We start from the raw sequence: 23,927 nt of genomic DNA, 5'->3' as shown, positions 1-23,927 counted from the left end.
AAAAGGCATTTTCAGGCACTGAAAATTAATTATATTTTCCTCAACATTGTTTATGGAAACCCTGGAGAACACTCCTGCCCCTCTGTGCTTGGCCAGCTGGCTCAGCTCACCGGCCCTTGGAGTCAAACCCTCTGCAAAGGCCAGCCATGTTTATGGTGGAGCCACTCACGCTGCCTTGATGAGAGTCATCCAGGCTTACTCTGTGGAGTAGAGGCTTAGGCAGCGGCCAGGGGTCTCATCTGTTGACCTATAAATACGGAGCCTCTTGCCCTCTTCCTCCCTCTGTGTCACTGCTAACAGCAGCGGGTACACATAGTAGGCACCATGCGCTCTGCTTGCCAAGGCTGCAAACAGCTTGTAAGATCCCCCAGACATTTGGGAGCTTTGGCCAGTGGGACTCTGGCACAGAGTGGAAATAAGGTGAGACAGGATGAGTGCGGTTTCCCTTCCCCTCACTGGTTTTCATTGATAAAATGGCGTTGCTTTCAGTGGAGCAGCTCTGGTTAAGACAGAGCTGATCTATCCAAGAACTGTTTGGCCTGGGTGTTTTTTGAATTCCTGGCTTTAATCTTTTTTGTTGTGACTCTCTGGAGTCTGTTGTACATTCTTAGTTGTAAAGGGAGCCATCAGTTAATGATGATCACAGTCTTTGTCAATAGAGTTCCAGAAGCGCTAACGAAATGGCAAACATTCAAACTTGAAAATGAAATCTCTTGTTCTCAGTGTGATTTTTCTTCCCTTCCCTCCATCATGCGTGCCTTGTACTGCTCTAGTAATGCAGGCAGCTCTGTGTGTAGCTGCTGTGGCATTGCTGAATGTATTAATATTTGTAAAGGTGACAGAACATCCATTTGCAGTGTCCCTTGTTTGGTCCTTCAGAGACAAACACCTTGCTGATTGCAGTGGATGTAAGTCTGCTGTGATTTCACCTGCTAAGGAAACACTCTTCTGTAAACAGAAATTTACAAATGAGCCTTTCCCCCCACCCCAGAATAGTAATTTTTGGGTTTAGATTTCCAGGAACTGGTATCAGCTGGGTTCCATGACCTGTACTTAGAAACAACATTTAGTTGATAAGGAATTTGTTAAGGCAGAATGGAGCTGAGAGGCAAACCACCACCCATTTCTCTGGATTGACCCAGGAGGAGGGGAGGGGCCAGGAGCTGTCTATGCAGACAGGCACAGCAGGGTGTACTTTCCATTTAGCATCCTGAGTTTGGGTTTGGGCATGGAGCACAAATCCTGACAGTACTATGTTTTAACAGGGAGAAGATTACGAGGAAAAGCATTCTACAGTGTCAACGGGAAGGTGTACTGTGAAGAAGACTTCCTAGTAAGTAAGATTTCAGGCTTCTTTTTTTTTTTTTTTTTTCTGTTTTGTTTCTAAACCAAATTGTTCTTTTGTATTGGTTTGTTTGCTTTGAGACACAGTTTAGTCATCTAAGGCCTCCTGCCAGTACTGGAATTGGGAAGCATTTACCACTAACTCCGTAACAGCAGGATCAGGCCCTTGGTTTGAAGTGGTGGCTATGAAACCAAGTACATAACTGTCCATAAGCCATCACAAAGTGTAAATTATGAGAATAAACACTGGAGCTGCTCAAGCCTGGGACTTGAATTGCAGCCACAAAGGCTTGCCTGCCAAGCTAGAGCTCAAAGTCAAACACCTGGGGAATACCAGTCATAACAAGAGGGGAGACGTTTTTGACTGGCGCACGTCATGGCCATGTACAATGTTGCTTTGTTGCAGGCACAGTTTTAATCACCACCGTGCTCGGAGTGATGTGGAGCTGCATTGTGATTAGCTAAAAACTGTTAGCCACGGAGGAGCAACTAATTTTCTCTCCGTGCACACAGAGCTTTCATAAATGCTATACTTTAATAGGGACTAAGTCATGAAAAGAAAAATGAAGCTTGTTGCTGAACTGTGTTGTTCCAGAAATAAAATATTTGTGCAATTAGGGGTGAGGATTGTGCAGGACACAGAGAATGATTTGATAAGTGGCAGACCATTTATAATTAAGAGGACAGCATGTCTGGGAATTGAAATGAGAGAGGAATGATATATTTTAGCTTAGAGGATGAGATGTTACTGGACAGCCAGTATGTTGAATGTATACTTTTATTTACTGAAATACCAGCTTGGGTCTTCCAGAACTACTTTCCATTTCTAATGAAAATATGGCTGTGCTTTTTGCAAAGGAATTATTCAAAATACATCCCACAACAAAAATGTTACTGGCTGTTCAAAGAGTGTGCAAATGCATTTCTCATCAATTCAATCCATAAAACTCATGGAAAGTCCCCAGAATACAAGCCGTATTTGCCTTCATCTGTGATACCTTTACTCTCAGCCTTCCACAGCTGGACCATGTTGAAAAGAGCAAATCATATTTTGTGCAGAAAGTAAGTTTCTTGTTATAATTTAAACGTGTTACTGTTTTGCTGGCATTTAGGAGAGAAAATGAGTTTTCTCCCTTGCTTTTTCAGCTTTTTTCTTTTCCCCCTGTGTTTCTGCAGACGCATGGAGAGAGGGTGAAGAGGTGGTGCGTGAGGTGGAGGGGCTCAGACCTTTGAGATTTTTATTTTGAACTGTGTACTTTCCCCATGGCCAAAACCTTTCATCCAGATTTAGTGAAATTATTATTGTTACTAGCTTGTAATTCCAGCCTAAACATGAGAATTTAAAAACTTAAAATCTCAATCTGTTGGAGAACATTCCATTTTCAAGGGATGAGGAGCCTCTTTGGTTCTTCAACATGTTCTGTAGTCAGCTTCTGAAGGGAGATACTTGCAGTGATTTTTTCCAAGAGATTAAGGGCCTGATAGGAATAAATTATGCATGTTAGGGAACTGTTGGGACATTTAAGACACAGACTTAAAAGTCCAAACCTCCCACAAGTGCGTCTTAGCAGATTCCCAGTAGTACAGGAATGGGAGAGAAGCAGACCAAGGGACTCTAGGCTGTGTATGTCAGCAAAGAAATCAAATTCTGACATTGTCCCTGCCTGTGTTAAGCCAGCTGCTTCTCAGAACGCGATTTCATCTTCTCTCAGTTCCCCTGAGCAAATGTTATAGCAAGATTACTAGGAATTGTCTTGTTTCCCTAATAAAATAAAACAGCTTTGCTTATTTTAGAGTTCTGTGGACAGAGAAAGCTCAAAGTTTCTCTCAAAGTTGGAGGAAAAGGCTGCAAAGTGGCAGTTATAAAGGAAATTATTTAGCTACTTCATATTTCCTCTTGCCCACTTGGAAACTTCAGTCCTAACAAGAGGTGTTTTTCAGTCCAAAGCAGATAGCCAAAGATTTTTCTGTTTAACAGAATTCAGTCTCTATTGTAACTCAGTGCAATTTTATACGTGGATTCCCTGCTGACAGTATGGTAGTGGGCTATCAGGGATGTCATTCTTAGGTAAGAACATAGGAAAAAGATTATTTTAATTTGGAGAGGTAACAGAGGTAGTCTACCTCTGTTATGACTGTATTCCAACTAATAAAATACTGTCCAAGTGGTATCCTTGCTGTTCCTTAGCTTCTGCTTGCCTGGAAGTTGATCAGGAGAATTAGATGTTCCTATAGGTATTGGAGCTGGGTCACAGCTCTTCAGAGTTGTGACCCTGCAGCTTGTGACCTGGTTATGTCAAGTATGACACAAAGATAATAGGAATTGGAAAGCAGAGCAGCTTCAGAAAACTGGGCAGGAGGTACTGTGCTATCAGGCTGGGGTCAGTGGTGAAATCCATGTAGTAATAACTGAATTGGAGGGGCCTGGCTAGGCTTGCAATAGCAGGATGCTCTTTCAGTGGATTGCCAGGGTCAGATGTGAGGATTTGCGCTGCTCACAGTCCTGCTGAAGCAGCAGTGGTTTGAGTGATCCCCTCATTTGCCCTTTCAGCAAGAGGCATGCTGATGGGAAGCAGTTGCAAATGTAATGCCAACTGGGAGCAGGGGTGGTAGGAGTCTCCCCACTACCTGGAGGAGAACCCAGCCCCTTCCCATGCTCAGCAGGCAGCATGGAGGGCTGTAGCTCTTGCAGAGCTCTGTCCCTTCCAATTGTTACCTCTGTGTATCCCATGAACGTGATGCAGGTGCTTCTTCCCCTTCATCCCTGACATCATTCTGGGGATGTCCTGCAGGCCAGGCCAGGCCAGGCAAGACACAGGAACTTGTCAGTCCCACTTTAGGGTTGTAGTAAATAGCACATGAACAGTGATGGGTGGAAAAGCTGAAGCTGTTCTTGCTGTGGACCAGTCAGTGTAGGAAATTTTAGGGAAGAATTTATATTATTTATGGGTTTCTTCTTACTGTAATTGTTAGAAATGTTTAACATCCTACAGATGTCAGCATTTTAACTCTACTGTAACACTGCTGTTTCCTGCGTCAGAACAGCTCCTGCCAGAGCACAGTCCCCAGAACTGTGGTCAGTGGCTTGTATATGATACCTGGTTCTTTAACTCCCACTCAAGACAGGTCAGCGCCTTCCCTCTATCAGAGGTGATGCGTGGAATTTGCTGCAGTATTGCATATGGTGCATGAAGGCAAGACCTTGAGAAAAGTCATTACCTGATCCTTAGAAGTGCCAGAGTTGTTTCCAATCAAATTGGTCCATAAAAATGTGACATAAGGAGCTGTTAGTGTCAAGTGTTCAAAATTGGGGCCTTTCTTTGAAAAGTGCTTTTGATTTCTGGACAAAAGGTGTTAGAAAAATGTAGATGTTAATTCATTATGAGCAATTTCCACTGCACAGCCATAAAGCTGTCCAAAGTGCAGATACACCTATCAAAACCTTTGGCAATAGCCACAAGGTACATTCTTCTAGCAAATAGTTTTCCCACATGTTTGCTCTTACTGAGGACACAGATTATCTTTGAATCAGGCAGCTTGTTTTTCTCATTCTTTTCAGGAAAGAAATGCTAGAAGTTCTTAGACATGCTTGTGGAGCTGTGGATGGGGAAGGGATGCTGCATGCCATAGTCATCCTCATACATCCTTTGCTTTAGCTCCAGGGAAGATCCAGTCACACTTTTTCATGCCACCTTAAAGTAGCAAGTCCAGCAGTATCCAAGCCTTGCCTTAGCCTTGTTAGGATGGTTATTTCATGAAAGGAAATAAAACAAATGGCAGTTTAATCCTTCCCTGAAAGCTGTTCGGACTCAGATGGGTAACTAGCCATAACAGGGACACTGTTCCTGGTGCAGTGAACGAAAAATAAATGCCTTGCTGTGTAATAAATAATCCCAGTCAGATGTTCTTGTTCCATTTTGTTGATAAATTGCTGTATAATCATGGGTGATGGAATAATAATAATTCTGTCTTTCCCTTTCAATGCTTAAATATGTAAAGAAATTTAAAAGAAATTACCGTTTTTCTTGGCAAAAAAGACTTAAAAATGTCACCAAAGCAACCTGAATCTTACATCTATTATCTTTTCTTTTTGCCCCCTTTTTTTTTTTTTCCTTTTTGAAAGGTTTTCCCTTTTTCTCTTGAGGTAATGAACATTATTGAGTGGGGGTCCAGTAGAGGTTAAGAAACTGGAGAATTTCCCTCCAGGGAGGAGATGAGAGGGGTAAAATGAACCTCGTGACAGATGTTAGTTACATTGCTTAATGCACTAGTGGAAGACGCTTAGATGCTCTGAAAATAACCAATTACAGACGCCACAAGCTGCAGAGCATAGCATTAAGGTCATCCAAACCTTCCTCTTTTAAGATTACCTCTTTCACTGGCTTATAACTTTGCCAAATTTAATCATCTGGGTTGAACTTCTTCATGCCAGATTTTTGCCTCTGGCTAACCTTGCTGTCATTAGTTGTTGAAAGTTTTACTAAAGCTGTTCATCCATTTCAGTAAGACTGGAGGAAAATCTGTCACTTTGCCCATAAATCCTCAAAGAGAAAAGCTCTAAAAACTTCAGTTTGCATGTGCCAACCAGAGAAAGAGACTTAGTGCATTGTAAGCCTCCAGGCCCTTGCAGGTTGCCTCTCGAGTCTTCCTTCTCCTCTCAATCCACTTAACAAAAGTTGGCTACAGAGAACATACAGGGCCTCATCTTCCACCCACAACTGTAAAACTCCCAATGATTTAAATAGGTGATGAGGGTGTGCGAGATTGATAGAGAGGTGGCAAATGGAAATGATGAACCTTTCGTGGGGAGAAACGAGCAGGATGTCAGTGGGGGACCATCTGAGTGATTGACAGTTCAGGAGAGCAGGGCTTGTGCCCTCATCTCCTGTAGCACCAAATACAACAAGACCCATACCCTAATTTGGGCCTCTGGCCATGGCTGCAATGTAAATATTAACTAGGCTATTCTTCTCAGTTTGTGCACATGCTGTTTCCCAAGCCTGGTGGTGGTGGAAATGGCCTGCCCACTGGCTGAGACCCTAGGAAGAGTTTTTATTTAGTGTAATGGAAGCTGGTGTCATCTGGAGTCAGAGGTTTGATTTTCCATCTGAGTGAGTATAAGTATTTGGAGATCTCCCTTGGGAGGTGAGCACTGAGACTAGTGCATTAGTCAGAACCCATTGCTGCGGGATGAGACTCTCAGAAAAGCTAGACTCAGTTGAAAAGGTAAGTGATGAAAGTTGCAGCTCGTGTCTATTTCATATCTAATGAGAATCACAGAGCAAATGGAGTTCTAGATAATTATGAAGATGTTGTGTTCAGAAGACTTGCTATTAAATGGCATACGCCAGTCAGAGAACAGGCAGATATGGGTGTTTATTGATATGTTTAACAGAATGATTTAATCAAAGCTTCAAAAGGGATTTGCTGCAATATTTCTGATGTACAGAAGTGTAAGGAATTCTGTGAGTGTTTTCAAGGCATTGATGGTTCTAGGCAGGGACAGGAGGTGCCTTTCAAGTTCCAGAAGTATCATGAATGCCAAGTGTTGCTGTGGTCCCAAATACTGTCACTGAAAACAAAGGCAAACAGATAATGACGTGTTACTGTAATCAGTGCATGAGGGAGTGAAGTTCGTGTTGCTACTTGTGTCTTGCTCCAGCCCCTCCCTGCCAAAAAAAGCTTGAATACTTCCCTTCCTTAGTTTTTCCTAAGTTTGTAATATACCAGAGGTCTGGTTTTATTTTATAAACAAATTTGACAGTAAAGACACTTAATTGGGGTGTTCTAATTAGCGTGTTGCATCAAACCTACAGGTGGGCTTTAAAATTTCAATTTCAAAATATCTGGGGATAGTCAAATCCTGATTGGCCTCTACACTTTGGGCTTGAATGTGAATCGGCATGAGGAGCATGTCAATCTGGCAGTTTGGGTTCACCTCTCATTGCAACACAATACTGTAGTGCTGTATTCCATATCAAGAAGTTACAAGCCCATTGAAGCTGGTGACAGAAGTCCCATTGACTTCAGGGGGGGGTCTGGATTTTCTCCCAGGAATTCATCCCAGAGCTAAGGTCTACATAAAAATGTTGGCATTAAGGCTGAGAGGCTAAGGGTGAATGCTGCATGGCACAGCAAGTGCCGTTAGCAGGTCTGCTAACTGAAGAATATTGGTGTTTTGAAATAGAAGATCAACTAGAGTCCAGAAAAATCTCTCAAGAGCAATACACAGGCAGTACCTAGACTCAGGTGATAACGTAGATAACCATAACGTGATGAAAGGTGTGTATTCACTTAAAGGATGCTCAGTGTTTCCTCAGCTAGGTTACGAATTGTCAGACAGGTCACAGGAATCACTCTCTGAGCAGTAACGAACTAGACAAGGAAAGGATGGGTTTTTTTGGAGATGTGTCACTAGGTGCTAGCTTTCGCAACTGTCCGTACTTTACATTTGCATTTAATGGAATGTTTTGAAGAGTATGTTACAAAGTCCAATTGGTTTCATGCCAGATAGTCACTCCCCTATTTCCTTTTGAGATGGCAATACAAAAGTCAGATTATTGCATTTTTCTTAATATTACATTGAAAAATAAATTGCAATAACTCAAGCACACTTAAAAGAAGTAGAGCTCTAATTATGTGTAACTCCTGCCAAACACTTGGAAGCAGGCAGCATTAATTTTTTTTCGATGGGAAGAGTCAAAAAAAAAAAGCGAGAAAGTGGTGTGTTTCCACTTCTGTAGTAAACGATGGTATTAGTTTCTGTTATGTTTTGAATTGAAATCTTTCAACAACTGTTTTGAATAAAATCCAGATTTACTTCTTTTTTCCAGGAAGATACATTCTAATGGAGGCAGCTCTTTTGCAGCGTACATAATAGATGGCAGCAGTGACAATAAATAACCCCTAGCAAGAGTATAAATATATGATGTGAGTCAAGTTAATAGATTTTTGGGCTGTATGGTATGAGGCAGAGTTAAGAGTTGTTGCTTCAAGCTTTTTACTTGATCATTGTCACTTCAGAGGTTCCGCAGGAGTTTGTTTAAGGAAGTTCTAGGTGAGAAAATCATTATCATCTCTTAATTAATTGGACAGAAAGTAGTCTTGGTGAGTGTACACATGAGTCTGTGTAGGCTCTCCAGGAAGTAAATGGCTGTTCTCTTCTCAGAGACTGTGAAATGCCTGACTGCTAAGGCAAGATTAGCTGCCAGCTGAATTCCTAACTTTTGGCAGAGTTTTGTGAATAACCAGACCGACTGTTACCTCTGTGCAGAACATGAAGTCCCTCCTTGCCCTACCCATGTCCTTCAAACATAACAAAGTGGAAACGCAGAAGCAAGAAGATAAGCTGTGGTAGTGTTTCCTCACTGGCAGCAAGGCAGGGTTAAGCAACAGAGTATATGAAGCAGTTTCGGTGAGATGAAGAGTAAGTTCTGGACTGTTTTCCTTTAATCTCTGCGACACCTGCCATGAGGCTCCTGTATCTTTGAGCCTGAGAAGGCCTCGTTTTGTTCAGTTCAGTTTGATTGCTGCCTTTCAATATGTGTGGAAAAAAAAAAAAAAAAAAGACAAACAGCAAAACCCATCTGCATGAAACCAGATTTGATATTTTCTCCCTCTCTTAAAGTGATCCCATGAATTTCTTGCATTGTTGCGTCCCATGTACTGAGGATCCCATGCAGAGAGCAGACAATAAAGCAGCGAGAAGACAGATGCTCCGCTAATGGGAAACCAAGGAGAGGAGAGTCTGTGAGGGATTACAGGCAGCCTGGGGTTGGAATACATTATTAGCATAGCACCCAATTCAGAAATTAGTTTTCAGAATTAAATGCCTGAGGCGTTTTGGCAAAAACTCATGATCATCCCTCTCAGAAGCCCTTAAAGCATAAAAGAGTAGGAATCTCAAGTCTAGGCTGAGCAGTCACACTGGGTGAGTTTGCAGTGCAGTAACAATGAATTGTAGTTTTTATGGCTTCATACCATTACCGGGGCAGCAACTGCCCCACCTACTGAAATGTAACCCTCTCGATCTGCTTGCAAAAACCTTTAGCAGGTTTTGAACATCCTCATCAAAGAAGAAAGCAGGCTTGAATGAGATTCCAGGATCTGTTTCCAGGAGGGAGGTTTTGTTTTGTTGAGTGCATAACAGCAGGGAAGTGCATCAGCCTCTCCTTGGGCACGGTTAGGCATGTGAAGGAGAAGCAGCAACATGTCTTTTCAGAGATCTGGCGTTGCCTGAGGTAGAAATTTGGGGTCCTGCAGCCTTTTTCAGGCATGCTATTTTCTGAATGCTTTTTGCTTTAGAAAACAGCGATAAGAAGATCAAACTTTAAAAGACCCCGTGTAGACAACCAGGCTTGGTTACAGGACTGAGGGCAGACAGGAGAAATTGTTTCTCATAGTACTTAGTGGGATTATCCTCCATGCATAATTGTTCATTATATGCGCAAAATTCATTGTTAATTTCTTTTGGATGTATTGCACATTAGACAGAAGAGTTGTAAACCCCAAGATTATCACAGGGGTGATATCACTAAGAGGCCTAAATATTCAGGACAGAAGGGGACTTGTTTTCTTCTTGCATTGAAACAAAGACTCTTGGACAGAATCATTAGAGAGGTTTTTTTGCCTGTTTGATAATCAAAGTATATTGGACAGCAAACAAAAGAAAGGATCAGCAAACCAAGTCTTCTACTTTGTTTTTACTCTTCTATTCTAACATAATCAACATATTTCTCAAGGTTTATTTAGTTTCCCAGAGTCTTATTTTATATAAGTATCATTGGGAAGCTTGATTACAGGGTCTTGATTCATGCACATGAAGTGTGATTTTGTTATCCTGGGAGGACAAGGTAAATACGGGAGGAAACACCTGGGACCAAACTAAGAAATCAGGAAAAATACCATGCCAACTCTTCAAGATACACTTGTTTTCTTTGCATCATGGTAACTAGCATCTTATTTCTAAGTCACAGAAGCGAGAGTAGAGGGTAATAGTTAATTTTCATCTTTGAATCTTAGAGGTGTTCTTTTAATAGCAACTTCTTTCAAAGTTTTTATATATACTTAGTGAGTATCTATAATGAATATTTGGGAAAGTTGAAAATTAAGCTTCTTATGTGTCCTGGGTACAGACTGTCTGTAGACTTCTGGACATTTCTGTCTAGTTGGAGACTGGTTTGTATTTACGTCATTGTACTGGTCTGCCAACAAAATAAAAAAAAAAAAAAAAGAAAAAAGCCCCCCCAAAAAGCCTGGCACGTACAAAACCTCATAGAGTAAGTCTAGAAATGAGCCCAGAACTGCTTACATCCCAAACAAAACTGCAATATAAAATACCCTGTGCACAGGAAGCATAGCTGTGAGTTGGCGGCTTCTCCACAAGGCTCTTGCCTATCAGCCCGTATTACTTCACTGTTCACTTCAATTTGTTTTTCACGTCTCCAGGTTGTGAGGGGGGGCTGGTGTGTGCAAAAGCTCATTTTCCCCACTCCAACTGTGTCAGTAATAAAAGAGGCTACAAGTCTGTAGAGCATAACCTCCTCTTCTCTTGCAGTTACCTAGTTAGTTCTGGGGGACCAGTGCTTCTTCCACCCAGCCACATTGGGCATCGACCACTGGGGAAGCTCTTGGGTGTGCTGAGAGATAATAAAGAGGCCATTCTGCCTTGTCTGCAGTCTGGAGCAAGTAACAACTTCTCATTGCACACGCAGGATTTCTGAAGGTCAATAATAATAAAATGCTTCAAAGACAGAGGTTGCCAATTTTAATTAGTATTTTAAGACTTCATTGGTAAGCTCTGCTTCTAAAATTGAAAACTTAGCACAAGAGCCCTGTTTGAAGTCTCCAAGTTAAGAACAAACACTGCAAAGCAGAAGTTGACAAGCAGAGAAAATTATTTATTATTTACATTTAAACACCAGTCTTCACATTATTACCATCATGTAGGAAACTGCTGCAGGGATCTGAGGCTGTTTTCTCTGTTCCAGGCCAAGTAGATTTAAAACACAAGCAGAGATGAATCCAAAACTCTGATCTCACTGTTTGTCTGGGATCAAGACTGTGATCAGAAGAGAGTGTAGTGGTAAAGGACAGTTCCCCAAACCCATGAAATATGTTATCACTGCTATTAGACTTACTGCCCTTTTGCAAAGTCTTAATTGGGTAATCCAGTTCTGGTTGTGTTTGACAAATAATAATTCTCTTGTTAAAAACAAATCATGGTTTTAATTTAATAGGGTTAGTCATATAAAGAGTGATTTTGTGTCAGCAAAACCTTTCTTTCTGACAAACGGTCTAATTTATGACAATCTAGTTAGCAATAAATGACATTATTCTGACCACTGTACCACTCTGTTCCAGGGGAGTAATGTTCCCTCTTAATCAATAGCTGGATAAATGCTCCTTTGCATTCCTTATCAAATGACAGCCAGATGGAGCGGGTAAATTCATTCCAGCAGGATTTTAGAATTAGCTGGGTTTGTACTATTGTTAATCTTCTGCTGTCTGCGCCACTTGGACCTACCCACCTGTTTCCAGTAACCCTCGAGTTTGCAACCTTAGGAAATAGTCTAGCCAGATGGTTACTCAGATACAGTGCAGCCAAGAAGCATCCCAATCAGTGAAGCCTTTTGTTCTGCATCTCTAAGAAAAAGGCAAACCGGTATCTTGTAGTAATAGCCAGCTAGGACTGTCTGACTCTGTATTTGTTCCTGAGCACCCAAGTCTCTTTCCATGAAGTTTCAGTTTCTTAGGATTACATAAAATGTGTTACTCAGTGTGGAGTAAATCTGGAGCTGTGACAGCTTCCATACTGTCGTGTACTGACTTTCTGGGCTCGTCAGAGAGTCTGCGAGACCTTTTCCTTTATAATTACTCTGTTGCATAGCAACAATAGTTTTGTCTCCAGTGTATTGATTGGAAATAGTATGTGATCCTCTAACACCAATAGAAAGGAAAACATATGGCAGCTCTAGGCAGGAACCACTTGCTTGTGAAGTGAGAGGACAGTTAATCTGCACTAAATCAAGGGGCGATGGAGCAAGCCCTAAGCTCTGTTGGGATGAGGCTCTGAAGATGCGTTAGATGCATGAGCCAGTTAACCTGTGCTCTGGGAGTAGAGTCCAGCTTACAGTCATTCTCCCCATTCCCCCTCTTTTATCTTGTGCAACTGAAGTACATTTCAGGTGAGCTTTGCTACAACCTTAATTGCTGAAATAAGCATCACTCTACAGTACCATACAAATAACTGGGCACCCCTTCCCTCTGTCAGGAAAGAGTGAGCACCACTTTGCTTATATGGGACTGCAGTGGCTGAGGGTACAGTTCAGCCACCGCAAATACCAGTTTCAGAATTACACGGCTGGAGTTCCTCTTGCCTGTAGGGCGGTTGTTTGGTACACCAGTTGTCTGGCCTGATAACCTTGGTATTTTTTGTACGCTTCTAAACGCAAGGCTAAAGACAGACTTTGGCATCTGAAAAAGGATCTGCTTTGGGGACGCAAATACAAGTTAAGGTCAAAATGACTGAGGCAGGGAACATAGAGCTTTGGTCCCAGGTAGGCCGACTCCCTGCTGCTGTGCCCCTGGCATTTGAACCCGAGAGGGCTCTGCTGCCAGGCATGCCCAGCCTTCCCATTTCCCACTGAAGGCTGGAGCATAGGCAGGTGGATGGGGTTTGTATCGTCTTTCTGAGGTACCTCACTGTTCACATTGTGCAGGGAGCCCGAGCTCCTATGATTGGACTTTTAGATTCTTCCCTGGATGAAATGCCTGGTATCCATGAGACAGCTAAATCCTCCTTGGGCCTGCATTCATTTTTCTAGCCTGCATGTAAGAGTGAAATATAGGTCGGTATCTGAGATCAATAAACATCTGTTCACTAATTTGAACAGGAGTTGAGAGGGAAGTCCTGTGTTATTTACTTACCCAATAGTATCAACCAAAAGAGTTAAGTCAAGTGAGTTCTAACACACCAAACTTGACAATTAGGCTTCCAAAATAAAAATCAAACTTTAAAATAATATTGCTGCTTTGAAAATCTCAATGGAAACCTTGCAGGGGAAAGCCAAGCTGGTATCTGAGCATGCTGCAAGAGCAAAACAAAGGCTTCTACTATGTCCCAAACCTATTGTATAAGTTTGTTGCCATATAGATAGCACAGGCTGGAAAATAGCATAGCGCTCACTTAAAAGGTATTTCTGCAGCTAGAGGAGTGGCTACTAATAATCCTCTCTTTTCTGTCGTTTGAATAGTATTCAGGTTTTCAGCAAACAGCGGACAAGTGCTTTGTTTGTGGACACCTCATAATGGAAATGGTAAGAGACCTAAATCCCTAACCGTGGAGCAGCTTGCTGTTCATGTACTTCAGGCCCTGCACTGTGAGACATTGTGCTTTTCACTAGTCAGACTGTCATTGTGTCCTCACCACTTTCAACTATCATTTGAAACTTAGGCAGTAAATAAACAGAAATACCTTTATGCTCTATTACTTTTAAAGTACAGTAAGTTGGTCTTCTTTTCTAGCTGAGATCATGGAAAGCTGTTGTTCTGCCACATGCCAGTTTAAGAACAAAAAGATAAATGGAATTTTAATACGACGGAGGGAAAATACAGCACAGCTTTGTATGAGAACATGGTAAAGGAAAATAGGGTGTGCTCTGTAAGACAGTAGAATAGCAAGAGCTTGGTCAGGTGAAGGGAAACCGGGCTAGAGAGGAGACAGTATCAGTAGTCCTGAGGTTGTTTCCTGATATGTTACTTACTTTATTTACCTTCTGCCAATTGCTCCATGTCAGTTAAAATGCATTTTGCCCTGGGATTTGTAGGGACACAGCAGTCAGAATCAAAGCACTATGGGTTGGGCCAGATACTGCTGGCATCATTTATTTCAGTAGGTGAAAGTAGGAAGAATCAAGTCTGTTCATCCTAATGAGAAATTCCCAAACAAAATGAAGTGGCTTCCACACTAAAGTAGTGCAGATCATGTAGTATATCTGTTTTCCTCTTTCTTTAAAAGGTACATGAACCTCAGTGTGCCTAATGGAAATAGCTATTGCGATGCACACACAGAGGTTCGGTACGAGCTGGAACTGAGACGTAACTAACAAGGATTTTGGCTCGTATCCTGGCACCACTGGTTGGACAAGGATATTGTTTATTTTAGCCCAAGAGCAAATTTCTAGAGTTCTGTCATGCTGGGAGGGGTATCCTGACTTGCATGCTTTGCGCTGGCCCTTAATGGCAGAATCCCAGGCAAGAGTCCATAATTGGTGGAGCTCTGTAGCTGGAAGCTTGGCAGGTACCTGTCTGCCCTTCTCCCATCTGGAAGTGTGCTCTGACAAAAGGAAACAGCTCTCGGAGCTCCAGGAATTAAGCAGTCTTGTCTGGTTGATTCCTTGGTGCTGCTCCGTAAGAGTGCACATACAATAAAAATGACTGCACAGCAGTGGTGACCATGTGCAGCTGAGGAGCAGGGAGCTGCACAACAGCCCTGAGCATACCTGAAGCTGTTCAAGGCTGAAAGTGCAGTTGAATTAGGAGTTGCTCTGTGCAGAGGGGTGGCTGCCAACTATGCCAGGCTATGGCATGTGTGTGTTGCATATCTGCCTCATTCACAACACACACGGGTGAGTTGTTTCTGGCTAGTAACAGGCTTGCAAACCAAAACTGAATTATAGGCCTTCATTAGAAGGGGGAGAGTGAAGGTTAAATTCAGTTGACTTTGCACATTTTTCCTATGTGGCACTTCTTATTTCCTGTTGATTTGATCATTATTCATAGAATCATCTACAGGGCCATGGAGATTGGCACGTGGAGATCTTCATCTCCAGTTTATTAGCAGCTCCCAGCTGAGCACTGCTGCTAGCAGATACTTTTTGAAATTACCTTCCAAAGGTACTTCTTACACCTGAAATGTACGCAGTTGGTGCTGTAACCTGTTGAGAGCTGCCTGAAGATGATACCATGTCTCACTCTTCCCAAAGGATTGTTCATGGGCTTGGTGCTTCCTCCTTGATGTCCCAGTGCCACAGTGAGGGTAACAGACAGGGATATCAGGAGGGTGGGGATCTGTTCTGTGGTGGTGTAACTGAGACTGACTGTGTCAAGCCCTTCGCTTGAAACCTTTAAAATGAAGTAGGGAAGGTCAGCATGGGAAAAGCCGGGGCAGATGGATGGATCTGTATCCATACACATGGAAACAGATGGAATTTTAACAGAAACTTATGGGCCCCTATGACTGAGTGATAATCAGTCAGTAACTGGTGAATTTGCATCCTTAATTAATGAAGGGACACCTAGTTATTTGATTGGTTTGGTATTTTAAAGTTTGAGTAATGACTGGTGTGGATTCTGTCTGTTAGAGCCTGTTGAGTTTTGTAAATTAACTCTGTATCCCATTAACTTGTGTTTGGCTGCCACAGATTTTCCAAGAAGTGGTCTCTGAAGTTGTTTTTAATTTCTGTTGGCAGTACTGGCCCTGCAGAGCTACGGCTGATGGGTGTTAGACTGATTTTCACAGTTAGCTCTCTTTATTGGGAGCCAACTGAAACCCACTGAAATAAGCAAGTTGATTGTTTTAAAAGCCTCCTGCTGACAGATCTGTGGAGTGGTAATTTCATCCTGAAGAGCTTTTCTCACTGTCGTTATTAAGAATCGGACACAGCGGTATATGAGGGTTGGATCTCATGTAATCAGGCATCTACTTATTTTGCTGTTTGCCACCTCTTAAGATCTTACAGGCCCTTGGAAAGTCATACCATCCTGGCTGCTTCCGCTGCGTAGTGTGTAACGAGTGTTTGGATGGAGTCCCTTTCACTGTAGATGTGGAGAACAATATTTACTGCGTGAAAGATTACCATACGTAAGTATGCAAATCCATTGATGCTTAGTAAAATTATAGTAGTTAAATTATTGGTATAGTTATATGCCTGTATAAGCCTTATAAACCTTATAATTATAAGCCTATGCAAGTTGTAGATAAAAAGGGTCATTCCTGTTTGCTCAGATGTCTAAATGCTGCTCTCACATGTTGGCATTTGTAGAGCTTTTTAAAGTTATATAAAAGGTCACTTCCTGGGCCCCGCGCAACATACAGTCGCCAAGTGAGGTTGAAAATGTCAGAGGATGTACTTTTCTGGTGGCTGTTTCTCTACTTCTTTTAGGACTTTCAGTATTTATTAGATCAGTCTAATTCTGCAAGTGATGTTAAGTTTTTACTGGCTGTTTCTAAGAATTGACTTTCTGGTAGTGCATGACACTGGTGAGTGTAAATCAGGTTAGTTTAGACTGGACAGTAGACATGTAATTAGCAGCTAGTGTTAGAATGATTACGGCCTCACCTGACAGAAAGTTTGTGGTTTAAGTGATGGCATTTGGACTCCTTTCTCCTGCTGAAAGGTAATGTGCTGTTAGCTCCAGTCAACCAGTAACTCAGCTTATGCTGCAAGGGTACTCAACTCTATTGGTACCAATGTGACTGTTTCAAGGATAGAGTGAGTGTTGGTCCAGTTGCTGTCATAAAATGCAGCTGTAGACAGTAAGACCAGTTGATGTGTTTGGTTTAAGTAGAACCTAGCCACGAGCAGCCCCTCTTCTATTTAGCATAGTTATGTCTCCCTGGCATCAGTGACAATCCCCAAGTCAGGAGCTGCTTTGCAGTCAAAGCAGTGAATCTCTGGAAGAATTTGAATGATTTTGAGTAAAGGTAGGTAAAAGAAATGGCATATGTGGGAAGAGGGCTGGGTTCACTATGCCTAGCGGTCAGGAAGAGCTAAACAATAAAGCTGGACTAGCATTGGTCTCCTTTTCCCCTGAGTATCGTCAAACACTTAGAGTAGTTTTGAATCCTGTGGATCTCCATTTTTCTAAAAATAAGGCATGATTAGAATAGGTCTTTTGGTTGTACTTTTTGAAGAAGCTTTAAATGTGATTTGAACACTTTCTTCTTGCACCCTAGGGTTTTTGCACCAAAATGCGCTTCCTGTAACCAGCCGATCCTCCCAGCACAGGTACATGTTAGCATGCATCGATTCTTTAGAGAAAACAGCTGTTGGCATATGAACACTTTCTAAAAACACATTTGATGCTTTTCTTCCTTCTCCCAGAATCTATACTGTCAGATACTAAATTAAATACAGTTCAGAGTAATGTCACTCCCAAACATTCACAGAGGTTGTAATAGTCATACTACTTATGCAGCTTAGCACTTTGTATCTTTAGGGTGCTTTCCAGCTCTTAATTATGCTGTTATAAATCTCATTTAATTGAAAGCTCTGACTGGGCCTCCAAGAACAACCCAAGAAGCCTTGCTTATTTTTAGAATCTCCTATTAGCTCAAGTAGCAATTTTCCTTGTCTGCTGCATCTGCATTTCTGATGTGGATCTGTTAAGATGCTCAAACTTGAAAAGGCAGCTGAGGGTTTACCCTGACCCTGTGAGAAGGCCACAGAGTCTCTTGTCCTGTGGTGGCAATGAAATAAAAGTGCTTACAAGGGTTGAGAAGGCAGCAGAAAAGTTGGCTGAGAGGGAAGCCAGGTGAAGATAATGCTTGCAACCTAAGCCTATCCTGACAGGATAGTTAGCATGATAAGACTTCTTCATTAAGACAGCCCTTTTCTGCCTGCCTGCAGTGGTGGTCCCTCAGACTCTCAGGGTGCAGGACCCATTGCTGAGGTCACTGACCAGATCACTTGTAAGCAGGGGCCTTAGCACCTCCCTCTTTTTCCTCTTGTCAAGTTTATAGAGCCAGAGCTTGCATCCTATAAGCTGCTATGCCTGGCACTAGAGCTTCTCAGCATGCCCAACTCCATCACTCTGTATGTTAGTCTCATTTGTCATTATTATTTCTGTTACATGGGCAGGTCTCACATAATTAAAAACCTCATAAAGGCTGAGCCAGAACTGCTTGTTCTGGTGATGGGATGTCAGGAGAAAACCCCTCTGTAAATTTCACTGGATTTGTGTCTTACAAAATGAGTTAAAAATAAAAAAAATAAAGGGGGGAAAGAAAAAGCAGTGCTACTGCTGACTCATGGGATGGCTAGCAGGGTAGACTCCACATTCTTTCCCATGGAGGTTTCTTAGGTAGTTCAAGTCTAGCAGTGCAGGTACTAACTTGCCCGTAGCTTCTCTCAGACATAGTCTACGTCATATCTGATGCTTTAAACCACACCTAGAACTGGAAACAATGAAAGGCAAGAGATTTAATGAGCTCTGGCTTCAGAGCAGATCAGGGAGTCTGTGAGGTTACAAGAAGGGTATAGGCTGCTTTGCAGGGCCTGTGGCTCAGCCAGGAATTACACAACTCCACCATATCCACTCTCATGCTGAGGTTTTGGCTGATGCACATAATTACCTGCTGGACTGGTATGTAGCTCCCTGTGGGGTACATACAGTGACATGTGCATGTGCAAAATAGCTGTGCAGCAGATGGTTTGAGGGGAATACAAGTCCTGGAAAACTCAGGCCAGGATGTCCACAAAGAAAAGTTACCTAGTCAGCATATCATAGGTTTTGGCTGGTAATTCATTCAGAACCTGAGTGCCCTTGGAAAATTATTTAATTTCAAGACTAGTTTCTCCCTTGAGGATAAAGTATTGGCTACACTTCCCAAATGACTTCTACAGCTTAGATATGTCAGACACGCATGCTGCTCCTTACATGAAAACCAGGGGTGCACCAGGGACAAGACCTCCAGTGGTCACAGAGCCCTGCTCTGCAAAGGAGGAGGGATCCCCCAGGGACGCAGCTCTGCAAAGCAAAAGATTGGGCACTGGGAGAAGATGGAGGAAACACCACTTACAAGCCCCCTCTTACCTTCTTTCTGCTTCTGCAATAGGGCTCTGAGGAGACCATTCGGGTGGTGTCAATGGACAAAGACTACCATGTGGAGTGCTATCACTGCGAGGTAAGCGTTTGGCCCAACCCACGGCAAGGCTTTGCTGATACCTAGCAGCCTCTTGGTAGGTGCCTGACTCGCACCCCAGGGTGCACTTGGGCAGGTAGGGCTCTGCCCTGTGGCTCCTGGAGGGAGGCATGAGTGCTAGCTGGTCTGCAAGTGGTGCTGCCATCCCCAGTACCATGTTTTGGTTTAGTAGAAAATAATAGGGATAGCACTGTATTGCTTTTTGGGCAGTAGTTTCTTTTTTGTGCAGAAAATTTAGACTTCTGCTGGGGCAGATTAGGTTGTGGGATTAGTGCTCTTGCTTTGGAGAGAAGAGCTGAGTTCAGTCCTAGCTGTGCATCCAGAGGCATGAGGAGGGAAACAAACTGTTTAATTTGGAATCAACCCAAAAGATCGACACAGATCCTACCTGTCTTAGCACCAGAGGCAGAAATGCAGCAATATTATCTTCCATGCATTTTTGCACCAAAAAAAAGTTTTACAAAGAGACTTCTGATTGAGGGAGAAAATAACAGAATTTGGAGTATCTTGAAAAGTATATGAACATAGGTGTAAGGAAGACCCCTTCCACTTGGCTCTCTCCTTCCAACAGAGATACCTGGTACTTCATCCTTTTTTCTATTAAATTTTAACAAGAAATTGGCACAGGAAATTGCACTATTTTGGAGAGCTGTACTTACCTCCTCCTTCTTCCCCCATCTAGTGCTTTGTGCAGGCTTCACCTAAAATGACAGCTCCCTCCCCTTCTCTCTCAGGCTATTGACTTTATGTTAGAATGTCCCAATGGGGGTTTATTTTCTGTTCTGTTTCATTATTCATTTACCCATTCTCCTTCCAGTTTGAGGCAAATCAAGCTGCCTGCACATCTGCCCAAAATGGCAGATTGCATTTATGTACAGAAGTCAGGGGTTAGCTGTGTGTTAACACGGGTAAGTTACTGCCTCATGGTCTCAAATCAGGCTCTCAAACTACATTCTGGGTCGCTGCTGTCCTGGAATCATGCTAGAAAAGGTAGTGCCAGTATGTTGAGGTATTCACATGGAGACTTCTGCAGTCTCTGACCAGCCACTTCTGAAATACTGTTAAAGTCATCATTACTGGTGGCCTTGCAAAGGTCAGTGGGCAGTGATGAAACCTTGCTGCTTTTCTCTACGATCTCTTTCTTGTGTAATCACTTAAGTTATGCTGAGAAGTTTAAGTAGGGTTATAGATCAGTAGGCCCCCATTCTAAAACTGCATGTGTCCAATTAAAAACTTTGCATCAGTTTTCAATACTAAAATGACCTATATGCCCAAATAATAATGAGGACAACTGAAAACCAGGATTGTCTCTATTGCAGCATGCATAACAGCCGGCAGGATCATTGTTTGTTATTCTTCTTTTTATCTCTGTTCCTCCACTGCTTTTTCACCCATTTTGTCCACTTGTGCTCCCCCATTTCTTGCTGCCTTGTTGTAGAGTTGGCTCCTTCTCATTCCTAACCTCTTCCAGATTGTATGTGTCAGGGTCAGTCCTTGGCCTGGTTTGGGTTGGGGTTTTTTTTTAGTTTGATTTGCATCAACATTTTTTAGATAAGAGACCAGAATGGAAAACAACAGCAAAAAAAATGCTGCATACCATTATAGACTGTCCCGTTTGATTTCAGCAATGTCATTTTGCTTAATATGAGATAGTCACAGTCCACCTGCAGAAAATTCTTGAGGTTGCTGGCTTCAGAGGCTGGGTAGATCAACATTGTTGTGCGATGACACGTGAATCACTCAGTAACATGAGATGTATATGTTTCTTCTAGGATTGCGGCTTGCAGCTCAATGATGAGGAAGGCCATCGTTGTTACCCATTAGAGGGCCACTTGCTCTGCCATGGCTGTCATATCAGGCGCCTTAATATTAAACTGCCATCACATCCACCTCCGAGCTATCCGATGCATGTCACAGAACTCTGAAAGACATTTCCATTACCAATAAGCTGTTTGAAAGAGAAGACAAATATCTAAAAATTACTTTCCTTCCCTTTCCTTTAAAGATGAGATTCCAGTAATAACCGTCAAACCAGCTATTTATTTTTTAAATCAGAGGTGAGGGGTCCTTTTCTGATCTTGTACATATGCATTCTTTTATCTAGATGCTTTCACTGAGACACCATCTACTTGAACAAATAATTCAGCACTAAACTGTAAATGTAAATGGCAGCATTTCTAAAAGCAATGGTACAAAGGGCTGCTCTGCACTCCCTATTCACTTTATTCCAGTGGGGATTTCATCCAAGTAAGGAGTGTTGAAGTACTTTCCAAAAGTTAGCACCTTATCATATTGCAGCAAACTTGGTAAGATAGATACTAGTATTTTAGCTAGCTTTGTTGAATTCTGGTCTTGGAGAACACAGGCTCACATTTTTTAAAACTTAGATTCTCAAAAGTAGACAACAGGAAGTAAACAAGTGTTTTTAGTAAGGACAGTTTTCAGTAGGGGTTAAATAATAGCATTCTCTAAAGTAGAATCAGGCCAGCTTTCCGTCCTACAAGGTTCCACAGTCATCCAAAGAAGTGTTGAAGAAACATAGCAAGCATCTCTCAAAAACTACGTTACAGAGGATTATATCCAAAAGATTGGTACATGCAAGGTCATAACAGTTGAAGAAAGTTACAGAACTCTGTAATTGCTTGCTGTGTACAGCTGTAGGCATGGTTTCAAAATGCATTCGTATCAGCTTGATGATTTGGCACTTAATAAGGAATTCATCTTTCAAAGCTGTTTTTTGTTTAATAGGGTTAGCTGCCCCTTTCTATGCAAAGGTACACTTGTATTTATGCTACTTGTTTTATACAAGACTCCATTTTTTACCAACTGCTTTATGATTGTATGTTGATACATTATTAAAAAAAGAGGGGACAGTGTTTTTTGTATTTTCAGCTTTGTGTTCTTTTCTAGATGTACTTTTGAACTGATTATGGTGATTATCTTAATTGGAAAACAAAGTCCAGTTTAGCAGAAAAATAATTCAGAGAGACCATTTAAACATTGGTATTTTGCAACAAGTATTAGATGTACATAGAATGTACACACTTTCATGTTTTGCATAAGCTTTTACAGTAACCTCAGAGCTCTGGGGAAATATATGTCTTCCATATAGGAAGTTAGATGAATCTTTTTTATGGTTTGTTTTCTACCATGTGTTGATGATTTACATGCAAATCACACATCTGTATGTTTAAAAAAATTCCCTGCATTCTCATGAGAATTAATCCAGCCTTCCTGAATTCAAATTTTAAATAAATCCATCATTGCTGTCTTCAACTGTACCAAAAATTACAGTAAAATAAAATTAGTCTGCTCCAGAGGAAGTGGAAATACCAGACCAGATTCTCCCCATCTGTAAACTGGGACATTTCCATGCCAGTTCTCAAAACATTGAGATTTTGATGGATTCATTCAGAAATGATCCCATGTTAAAGTCAGCATGCAGACTGGTAAAATGACTTATTTGGCAACACCATTGCTGTTTAGTTCCTTATGCTCCGTTGACTTTCTGAAAGCCCCTCTCAAAAAATGCAAAGAACGTCCAATGGACACTAATTCCTAAGTGGAATAATTAACTCCCTTAGCAGAACTTTTTGATAGTCTGGAATTTCCTTAAGGGGGAAAGGGAGGGGCAGGGACAGTTCCTGCAAACTTTGTTTTTTTCTGTTAGCAAGGAACAAAAGGTATGTTTTCTGAACTTTTGCCAAACTTTCATTGGCCTAGATTAACCTGTCCTACTGAATGCTCCTTGGCAAGTCAGATGCTCTTTTAAAAAGTCATTTTCTAATTAATACATATCAGTTTATAATTAGCATATTTAATGTGACAGACATGTTTTCTAGTAACTACAGTGCAACTAGTGCCTCTTTTCTACCGTATGGTTTAAGAGGTCTGCAAAAGAGAGGACATTGGGTGCATGCACACTTTTTTCTGCATTTGCAAATGTTACCTCGTGTGTTCATAATCACCAGCCCAGCCTCAGCAGGAAGTGGAAGTACATGTGTGCCTCTTGCCCAAACAGCAAATGCTAGAAAAAGGAGAAAAAATGCCTTAAATTGGAGTGTATTACTATTTAAGTTCTTTAAGATTATTACAAACATGGAAGATACCAGAGCTTCAGGAAACAGTTTTTAGCATCAGCTGCAGTGTAATACTTTTTCCATGTAAGGAAGCTGCTTTGGACCACATTTATCTTTGAAGCATTTTCACTTGCTTGTCTTTACAACATATATTAAGGGACCCAAATTAAGTGGCAAGTTTAAGTTTCCACTGCAACATAGTTTTCAAGGGACAGCACACTAGCTAACATGTACATACCATACCTTTTCTTCTTTTTTGAAAGCAATCGTACAGTAGAACAGAATAATATTTTATTTCATTTCACATGTTAATTTGTCAGTCTCTTCTAGTTCTCAGTTGTATTAAGTATCAATACTTCAATATAGAGTAAGCAATTTATTTAAAACCAGAAAGCAGCAGTTCTTATTCCAGTATTTTCTATAGACAAGTGCGTTCCATTACTGTATAACAAAGTACAGCTTTGCTTTCCCAACTTCTAGTATAAAAACAAGCTTGAGTGAAAATTGCCAGTTGGGTTTTTTAGGTTTTTTTCAATCAAAGAGAAAAATAAAAGCAATGATGTGCTGTACTCTTTTTT

The 23,927-nt window shown here is 41.6% G+C and overlaps 1 protein-coding gene across 1 annotated transcript in view; it reads left to right on the top strand.

Moving 5' to 3' along the window:
- WTIP (WT1 interacting protein) overlaps positions 1–23,687 on the top strand; it is an 80,647-nt gene extending 56,960 nt beyond the window's left edge. The window contains exons 3-8 of the mRNA XM_057400206.1: positions 1,266–1,333; positions 13,599–13,661; positions 16,077–16,207; positions 17,303–17,354; positions 19,184–19,252; positions 21,043–23,687. Coding sequence (XP_057256189.1) covers positions 1,266–1,333; positions 13,599–13,661; positions 16,077–16,207; positions 17,303–17,354; positions 19,184–19,252; positions 21,043–21,195 — 536 coding nt within the window. The 3' untranslated portion in view covers positions 21,196–23,687. The remainder of the gene's footprint in view (positions 1–1,265; positions 1,334–13,598; positions 13,662–16,076; positions 16,208–17,302; positions 17,355–19,183; positions 19,253–21,042) is intronic.
- Positions 23,688–23,927: the final 240 nt, after the last annotated feature.

The sequence above is a fragment of the Pezoporus wallicus genome, unplaced genomic scaffold (assembly GCF_028554395.1).
Source record: "Pezoporus wallicus isolate ANWC-B61680 ecotype Strahan unplaced genomic scaffold, APGP_CSIRO_Pwel_v1 contig_447, whole genome shotgun sequence".
Taxonomy (NCBI): Eukaryota; Metazoa; Chordata; class Aves; order Psittaciformes; family Psittacidae; genus Pezoporus; species Pezoporus wallicus.
Note: the sequence above shows the minus strand (reverse complement) of the source record. Positions and strands in the feature narration are given on the sequence as shown.